The sequence below is a fragment of the Crinia signifera genome, chromosome 5, assembly GCF_055691185.1.
Source record: "Crinia signifera chromosome 5, ASM5569118v1, whole genome shotgun sequence".
NCBI classification, from domain to species: domain Eukaryota; kingdom Metazoa; phylum Chordata; class Amphibia; order Anura; family Myobatrachidae; genus Crinia; species Crinia signifera.
This window is the reverse complement of record NC_139221.1, coordinates 298,604,042-298,614,100: the sequence shown is the minus strand read 5'-3', so window position 1 is coordinate 298,614,100 and position 10,059 is coordinate 298,604,042. Positions and strand designations below refer to the sequence as shown.

General features: G+C 50.3%; 1 protein-coding gene across 2 annotated transcripts in view; it reads left to right on the top strand.

Moving 5' to 3' along the window:
* Positions 1-6,146: 6,146 nt before the first annotated feature.
* The window catches only part of CFAP69 (cilia and flagella associated protein 69), a 64,970-nt gene continuing 61,057 nt past the window's right edge, over positions 6,147-10,059 (top strand). Inside the window, exon 1 of one of the 2 annotated variants that reach the window (XM_083189355.1) lies at positions 6,147-6,413. In XM_083189355.1, the coding sequence (XP_083045481.1) occupies positions 6,267-6,413 (147 nt within the window). In that variant the 5' untranslated portion in view covers positions 6,147-6,266. The remainder of the gene's footprint in view (positions 6,414-10,059) is intronic. The other variant, XM_083189356.1, reaches the window with a different exon arrangement.

Here is a 10,059-nt window from a genome sequence, read left to right as displayed (position 1 = left end):
ATATTTCAAGTAGCACAGGGGCCATTGAGGGACATATGGATGAGCCACAGCGGAAGCCAGATAGACAAAGATTGAAAAGTGAGGAGCCATATATTTGGACGAAGTTCCAGTATAACAGTCAGCCAGTATGTGAGGGTATATAGGATTTGCAGACATTGCAAAGGCAGCAGCCATAAGTGCAGTCTCTCCAGCATGCCGCTCAGGTGTAGAAGAAGGACCATACCATTTGGGGCCATCATTGCTGGTAGGTAAACCATCCAAGGAGAACACATCTAGTATGTTGGCAACGGATTTTTCCATGATCTTGCCGGACATATCAATCCAGGGTAACCCAACCAGGGTAGCAGCAAATGTAGGTGCTGCAGATGTAGCAGGATCATAGCACTGAGGTGGTTTCTCCCCATCTTCAGGGTCACATTGATCAGGAGCAACATAGGTTGATAGGGCAACCCCCTGCACCTCAGACAGTTTGGCAATAAGTCTGTCGGCAGAAGCGTGGATAGCCTGCAGTAGATGTTATAGAGAAACTTCCATACTCATGGGATTATTGTATGCAGCCAGTGTTCCCAAGTTTAAGGATGGCAATCTGACTGCCATAAAGGAGCCCTTATAAACAATGGTGGTGGCTAGCACACCACCAGATACACCGAGTATAGTGGCAGCAGAGGCGCAATTGACAGTGAGCACCCCAACCTGCAGCCAGCAGAAGGTCTACCTTGAGGAGCAGGGGTGCCGAGAGAGGGGGGGAGCAGGTACAATTTACCCGGGCCCGGGCCTGTCAGGGGGGCCCTGGTCTGGACACACAGGTTTTTTTTTTATTTGGTGGCAAGTACCCCTAACATGACCCATTCCATTAGGTACAAAATGCTCTGTTCCTGGACTTCCCTGCCAGTGGTAATTACAGAGGTTGGACTCCAGCACAGTCCAAAATTCAAAGAGGGGCAGTCACATCAACTGCCAGTGAGTCCAGGACAGTGATGCTTGGGGTGGCAGTATATGTGACCCCCTTTTGAATATTGGACTGTGCTGCAGGCTCACATCTGTAATTGCCACTGGCAGGGAAGTCCAGGAACAGAGCATTTTGTACCTAATGAAATGGGCCATGTTGGAGGGTATGTGTAAATCCTTTGCAAAGAGCATGTAACCCCTGGCAGAGCATGTTAACCCCTGGCAGAGCATGTAAATCAGGGCAGACAGGTTAATCCCTGGCACAGAATGTTAACCCCTGGCAGAGCATGTTAACCCCTGGTAGAGCATGTTAACTTCTTAATATGCAATAAGCATTACGGTGTGTGGCATAACGTGTAATAAGCATTATGGCATGTGGTATAATATGTAATGGATGTGTGACATGTGTAATAGACATTACAGTGTAAATTTTTGTACGTGTATCCACCTTGGAAACAGTGGCGTAACACAAGGTCCGCAGAGTGTACGGGGATCTCCACCCGTGGGGGCCCCAGGAAGTTGTTGTACCGGGGCCCAGAATTTCTCTTGGCGGCCCTGTTGAGGAGCACGTGTCAGCCTGGATGATTTCAGGGAGCCCGTGGATCCGAGGCAACCACCAGAGCCTATACAGCAAGCAGGCAGAGGATCGCAGGGGAGAAACAGCTGCCGCTCCTATACAGGATAGTGCCGGAATCTTTATTGCAGAGGGCTGCATCATGCATGTGAGGCAGTAACAGGCGCGGCGGCCTCCTAGCAGGTCCGACCACACCACCCCACAGCCCAGCAGTCACACTCACCACTGGAGCCAGGAGCAGAGCGCAGCAAGGGGAGAATGACAGCGGTGTCCCTGAAGCGTGTCACGCCGGCACGCTAGCGGGCAGGAGCAGGCCGGAGATGCAGAGCGGGTCCACGGAGCACGGAGCATAGCAGGCCCAAACTGCCGCCGAATCTCCCACGGGCCGTCCCGGAGACCCGCGGATGGCGCATTAAATTCTCCCACCCCGGTGCCTGGCAAATAGCGCTACAAGAGCTCAGCACCCCCCGCCTGGACCCCGCCACCCCCTGCCCAGACCCCACTGCCCCCCTCACAGCACAAAATGCAGGCACTAGGCCGATGGGAAAGGGGCCAATCTGGGAATGTCCCTGCTTGAGCCTTGGACTGTAGTCCCTGCATTTTCTGGTGTTAAAGGGGTTGGTACTTGTGTAGTTTCACGGCGCCAGTATGGCGCCATGCGTCTGAGTCCCCTTGCGGGGCTCGCTTCGCTCGCCAACATGGATAGTGGGGGTATGAACTATCCATGTTGGCATGGAGTTAAGTTACTTTTTTTAACATAGTTTGTGGCGAGCGTAGAACCCGGAAGTAGCACGGCGCCATGCTGGCACCGTGAAACTACACAAGTACCAAGGGGTTTTAGCAATCTGAGTATTGAAGATTGCTCAGCACACAGCATTGCACAGCGATGTGCTGAGCGATCTATCTCTGGTGAGCACTGGCCTTGCATTGCGATATTACTAGATTTATCCGACATGCTGGATATTAATCGCCGGGCGATAGCGACACGCTGGCCACGCATTGCTATCACAATGCCCCTACACACGGAGCGATGTAGGGGCATTTTCTAAGCAATCTAGCTTCGAACAGGCCCTGAAATCGCCCCGTATGCTGGTCACTAAACCAATCTGTAATCTGATTTAAACAATGTGCATTGACCGAAGCTGAAAAGAAAATCTTCGCTTTGTATCTGTGCTCCAGAGCAGAACTAAAGTGGCCTAATTTCCCTTGTCTGCATCCCACAGTGCCTTGCACAGGAACCATAAACTGTATATAGGTGAGACACGATTTACATATCTCTGTACATATCTTACATACTTCTTTTATAGAACATCCATCTGCAAAGCATGAGAGTGCGGTACATGTCACAGCATGCCTGTGTTACGTATGGCATCCCATTACCATCTATAGCAGGGATCATACAGAACATAATGTAAGACAGAAACTAGTATCGTGTCTATACATACTATATCTGGGCCCTCATTCTGGTTAACTCGGTAACCTGCGGAGCTCACAGTTTACCTGGTCCCAGAGGGCCTGCCCCCCCAAATTGCTGCCCCCTGCCTTATCCACCCAAGAGAGGGTGGGCGGCTGGCGTTATGTGACGTAAGCCGTCCGCCCCCGTCACGCCCCCGTCACGCCCCCACGATCTCATGGGAATGCCCAGCGTTTTCATGGTGACGTCCAGGCCCACCGCCCCCTGCCCACAACTCTCTGTGGGAACAGGCCGGCGATTACGCAAGTCGCCGAGTCCATTCGGCAGGAGAGCCTGCACATGCGCAGAAACAAATCAGCGCAGCGAAAGCCAGTACATGCACCGGCTCAGCACCGGCTCCCTGTTGCCCCGTGTGTATGGGGCTTACATCTTCTGCATAGGAAGATCTGGATTTCCTGGTGCTACATCTGTATGTAAGCAATGGCAACTGAGGTTGAGATGGGGGGAACCACTTAACACACACAGGGGGTTATTCTGGTTGATTCGCAAGGCTGCGATTTAACATCCCCAGCCTATACATATTATATATGGGACAGGCAGCCCTGTGCTCAGTGGAAATGCAGATTTCAAGTATCTACAGTTTTTTGCAACTAAAGTGTAATGGATAATACTAGTTAAAATCCTATCAAAATGACGGCTTAGTCCCTATCTGCTCCTACCTCCAATCAGTTATGGTATATTAGATCTACAGTGTCTAGGTCTACAGTCAAAATGTCTATCACAATCTAACTCTATGCCCATGTGGATGGTACAGTATGGACAAGTCATTTTTTTTACAAAAAATAATGAAAAAGTCATGTCATGCACCAATATTTATCTTGCGTCCGCGCAGCTCGGATGAACGTCCACCATATGATTTTTTCCTCCTTGCGAGTGGATGTGTAAGCATACATCACATTTGTCGGCATGGGGGGGGGGGGTTTGCCTTCGGTGGAGCGGCGCTTATACGCTGCTGAGCGAGTAGGTCTGAATCAGGCCCAGGGCCGGTGCAAGGCACCGGAGCGCCCCAGGCGTGTCGGGGTGGGGGCGCCCCGGTGCCGGGGGGGGGGGGGGGGGTGTACCTGTCCTGCGGCTGTGTATATAAAGCTTGCGGCGGCAGCGGGGGGTCCCTGCAGTCAAGAAATAACGAGCGCTATCCGCCGGGCTACGCGGAAGCGCTTCTGTTGTGAAAACACTGGCCGCACGGCGCACGCTGATTGGCTGAATCTCAGCCAATCAGCGTGCGGCCAGTGTTTCCACAACAGAAGCGCTTCCGCGTAGCCAGGCGGATAGCGCTCATTATTTCTTGACTGCAGGGGCCCCCCGCTGCCGCCGCCGCAAGCTTTATATACACAGCCGCAGGACAGGTACCCCCGCGGCACGGGGGGGGGGGGGGGGGCGAAATGCCGCCCTCCAGTGGCCGGCGCCCTAGGCAAATGCCTAGATTTGCCTAGTGGTGGCGCCGGCCCTGATCAGGCCCAGTATGTCATGAGAAGGGAGAGGAGAGAGAATAAGAGGGTTAACCGTTAGTTTAAATAGCAGACATAGCTCACAGTGGTTTTTTATAGCATGTGCCTGTGGTTGGCATGGTAATCCGTAGCACTGCAGAATTACTACACAGGGGGAACTTGACTAAGGGGGTTATTCTGATTTCACTCGGAAAGGCACAGTCACTCTCTAATGGACAAAACCATGTGCACTGCAGGTGGGGCAGATGTAACATGTGCAGAGAGTTAGATTTGGGTGGGGTTTGTACTTCAAACTTATATCTATATAGTGTAAAAATAAAGCAGCCAATATTTACCCTGCACAGAAACAATAAAACACCCAAATCTAACTCTCTCTTCACCTGTTACATCAGCCCCACCTGCACATGGTTTTGTCCATTAGAGAGTGATTGTTCCTTTCCGAGTGAATCAGAATAACCCCCTAAGATGGAAGTTGTATTTCACATGGGATGTTGCTATTGGCAACCAATTAGATACTATCTATTATTTTCTAGAAGATGCTAAATAAATAAGAAGTACATTCTGATTGGTTGCCCACAGCAACGTCCCATCTGAAATAGAATTCCCATCTTAGTAAATTTCCCCCACAGTATTAATAGCAGTGTGAAGATTAAACACCCAAAGAAAATGGTAATTACCAATATTCTTACTGTAGTGTTTTCATGTAAAGGAAAGAAACACATCATCGCGGCCCTGCTCCGGCCTTGCAATGCCAACTATAGCATGTGGCTACAGAGGCCGCACCATCCACCATATGCATACCCTCCAACATGACCCATTCATTAGGTACAAAATTCTCTGTTTCTGGACTTCCCTGCCAGTGGCAGTTACAGATGTGAGCCTGCAGCACAGTCCAATATTCAAAAAGGGGAGCCACACCAAACATCACTGTCCTGGACTCACTAGCAGTTGATGTGACCCCACCCCCCCCCCCCCTTTGAATATTGGACTGTGCTGATCCCCACCTCTGTAACTGCCACTGGCAGGGAAGTCCAGGAACAGAGCATTTTGTACCTAATGCAATGGGTCATGTTGGAGGGTATGCTTATGGGTATGGGTCATTAGGTCGACGTGCATTGTGTTGACCACTAACGGTCCACATGGCTTAGGTCGACATGCCTAAGGTCGACAGTGTTGGAAGGTCGACAATGGCAAGGTCGACAGTCAAAAGGTCGACATCACGTTTTTGTCCCAAATGTCAACATGGACATTGTCAAAGTGTATCGCATACCCTTGCTTTGGGCACGGTGCCTCGATACGCTCGGCACACTATTCTATTCTCCCTCCATGCCCTAGTGGATGGTGGGGCATGAAATACCACCTGTTGGCACGTCGGCTAAAAAATCCTGAAAAACTCATGTCGACTTTTTGACTGTCGACCTTGCCATTGTCGACCTTTCAACCCTGTCGACCTTAGCCACATAATATGTGTCAACCCCCCATATAGACATCGATAGGGACTAATCACAGTATATAGAACTGCTAGGCAGGCACCTATAACACGTGTCTATCTGTATTATCTCCTGACCTAGTAACAGTATATAGAACTGCAGTAGGCACAAATGACTGATGTCATGGCACTAGCTACTGTACTGTGTATAATGTATGGCAGTGTGAGAGAATGGAGATTTGACCTTCGGCGGTTACCGTAGCCCAGCGAGTCTTATCACTATGGCAACGCTGCCCGGCTTGTTTTGACAACCCAAAGTCCCGGGAGAAAGAGATCCCGGAGAAATCATCACCTAGCAGCGCCGGCCGCAGCCACTCTCCCCGTCAACCCACCATGCCGGCAGCCCAGGAGATGACCACCGCCCGAGCACCGGCCATAGGCATGACCGTAACCGGAACTCCTCGGTCGGAGAATGGGAAAAAGACCGGGCGTCCCGTGGTGAGGCTGGTGGTGACCGACACTGACCTAGGGGAGCAGGAGGTAATGATACGTACCCAGCCCTGCAGATAGGCGTGGATTATTATGATCAAATGGTTGACACAGGAAAATTTAAAAATGTCTCCAGAGACTGGGGAAAGAGGGGACAGGTAATGCACATGGTGACAGGGGAGAGAGGGGACAAGTAAAGGCAGATAGGGACTGGGGAGAGAGGGGACAAGTAATGCACATGGGGACTGGGGAGAGAGGGGACAAGTAATGCAGATGGGGAGAGAGGGGACAGGTAAATGCAGATGGGGACTGGGGAGAGAGGGGACAGGTAAATGCAGATGGGGACTTGGGAGAGAGGGGACAGGTAAATGCAGATGGGGACTTGGGAGAGAGGGGACAGGTAAATGCAGATGGGGAGAGAGGGGACAGGTAAATGCAGATAGGGACTGGGGAGAGAGGGACTGGTACATGCAGATAGGGACTGGGGAGAGAGGGGACATGTAAATGCAGATAGGGACTGGGGAGGGGGCCGGTAAATGCAGATGGGGACTGGGGAGAGGGGACAGGTAAATGCAGATGGGGACTTGGGAGAGAGGGGACAGGTAAATGCACATGGGGACTGGGGAGAGAGGGGACAGGTAAATGCAGATAGGGACTGGGGAGGGGGCAGGTAAATGCAGATGGGGACTGGGGAGAGAGGGGACAGGTAAATGCAGATAGGGACTGGGGAGGGGGCAGGTAAATGCAGATGGGGACTGGGGAGAGAGGGAACAGGTAAATGCACATGGGGACTGGGGAGAGAGGGGACAGGTAAATGCAGATAGGGACTGGGGAGGGGGCAGGTAAATGCAGATGGGGACTGGGGAGAGAGGGAACAGGTAAATGCACATGGGGACTGGGGAGAGAGGGGACAGGTAAATGCAGATAGGGACTGGGGGGAGAGGGGACAGGTAGATGCAGATGGGGACTGGGGGGAGAGGGGACAGGTAAGGACTGGGGAGAGGGGGCAGGTAAATGCAGATGGGGACTGGGAAGAGAGGGGACAGGTAAGGACTGGGGAGAGAGGGGACGGGTAAATGCAGATGGGACTGGGGAGAGGTAAATACAGATAGGAACTGGGAGAGAGGGGACAGGTAAATGCAGATGGGGAGAGAGGGGACAGGTAAATGCAGATGGTGACTGGGAAGAGAGGGGACAGGTAAATACCGATAAGGACTGGGGAGAGAGGAGAACAGGTACATGCAGATGGGCACTGGGGAGAGAGGGGACAAGTACATGCATATGGGGAGAGAGGGCTCAGGTAAATGCAGATAGGGACTAGGAACTAAAATGGGGGAATGCCAATCATTGTATTGATTAAAATAAAATACCCTTTCTATTGGAGAATGTACCACAACATTCCATCAGCACTCCCTCTCTTTCTCCTGTGCTATTTGGAACACCGGACAACCGTTGTACCTCACACTCCCACTGTCTCTTAACCATTATCGATACAATTCTCCATATCTGCTTCTTCCACGCTATTAACCATTAACCATCAGGGCCAATTTAGTGCAATATGTGCCTGATAATGATCTAGGGGCTATAGCCAGAAGCTGGATTATTATCTCATTGGGCCCTAAATAGGTACTGATAGACCTACAGGTGTACTGTCATGATCAATGTGTGGCACGGCATGCAGCTGGTAATCATCTAGTCATTATGACGATATGTTTATGTGCAGGCCTGGAGCTGCAGTTCCATCCACCCCATTTATAATCTGGCCATGTTAAATATTGTGTCGCCTTCATCTAGCAACCCCCTGGTCCCTTCTCCCACTACTAGATAAGTTTGCTGCATGGCTTCACCACTTCCTCTCCAATAAACTTCAGTTCAATATACCATTGCAATCCCATGGGTGTTGCGGCTTCCCAGCTGCTCTGCCTCATTGTCTACTTTCACCTCACCTTGGACCAACTCATTATCGTAAGATACACCTAGTGCCATGTGGGCCATTTTCACATGATTTTCATGCATTTGTCCGATAAATCACGTGAAAAGTATCAAATCCAATTGCTTTACTTCCGATCCGGATCGCCATGGCTGCCACATACAATTATTGTATCCTGCAGCAGTGAATGGGATCACTTGTGATCCATCATATGTGAAAACACTGCATATGATTTATCACATACATATATCACACACGTGTATGACAGCCGCCGTGTCAATTGCCAGGGTATTGCATGCAAGGCTAGTATGCGATACCTTATATTAGTGTATGCTGGCCTCACCATTTACATCATATACATCTTCTCGCTGTTGGCTCCTCTCTCTTCTGTTATTCTTACTGCTTCTGGCTTATTCCAGATGACTCCAAAACTCTCATTCATTCATTCCTCCCAACTTTAGAGGTTGGGGAAGAGGACATCTGCGTGCGCAGATGTTTTGGGTGCGTGGCCGGTGGGTGTGGCCTATTGCGGTACTCCCACAAGGCCACACCTCTTTTTTGGTGCCGTAGGGAGGCATGGCCAGCTTGCCATGCCCCCAGCCCCTCTGTCTATCTAAATAGATGCTGTGCTCAAGTGCACGGCGTCTATTCCCCACTGCTCATCTCAGCAGGCCAGGGGGGCGTGGTGGGAGAATAAAATAGTGTGCCGAGCGTAGCGAGTCACCGTGCCGAAGCATTGCGAGCGATGTGGTGCGCTTCAGACTGTGTCCATGTCTACTGTGTCGACATTCGGGTCAAAAAACTGTGAAAAACCCCATGTCGACCTTTTGACTGCCGACCTTGACCCATGCCGACCTTGACCCATGTCGACTTTGACCCATGTCGACCTTAACCCATGTCGACCTTGCTGCATGTCGCCCTAGTGGTGTCGACCCAATGGTTGTCGACCTAGTTGTTGTAGACCCAACGATCCCAACCCGATATCACACACCTGATATATACTGGTCATTATATACAGGTCAACATGATCGCTATAGGCATGTCACGCTAATAACACACACCTGATACATACTTATCACTATACACAGGTCACCTGGTATCAGCAGCATCTCTTCTCATGTCGACTAATTGGTCTAGCCCCTGGGTAGCCAACCCTGGTCCTCGAGAGCTACCAACAGTGCATGTTTTGCAGGTCTCCACACAGAATCACAAGTGAGCTAATTATCTCCATCTGTGTATCTTTTAAAATGTGTCAGTGATTAATGAATGCAGCTGTGCAGCAGCTAGGTTGTCTGGAAATGTGAACTGTTGGTAGCTCTCGAGGGCTAGGGTTGGCTACCACTGGTCTAGACTGTTATAATATTCAGTTAGGGCGCTTTATATGTAGAAATCTAATTGTGGTATGAAACGCGAGTGTGTAGACAAGACCCCCCAATATTTCTTGCTATGACATGATCCACACTCATATCGCTTTTTTCTGATAGCAAATCCTTTGGTCCAGGCTAGAGGGGTATAGGCGCGGGATCCAGACATATATTTTTATTTTCTCTGTAATGTTTTGTATTGGATATTTGTATTGAGAGACATTGCTCACCTTTATTGCATACAAGTTGTAATGATCATATATTGTGTTCTCTACAAAGAGAATTCATTGTTATTGTACACTTATGTCATGCTTCAATAAAGAAAACATTAAAAACTAAATTGTAGAAATCTTTACCATACCTCCCAACTTTGGTACCTCTGCAGGCGGGCCGCTGATGCTCA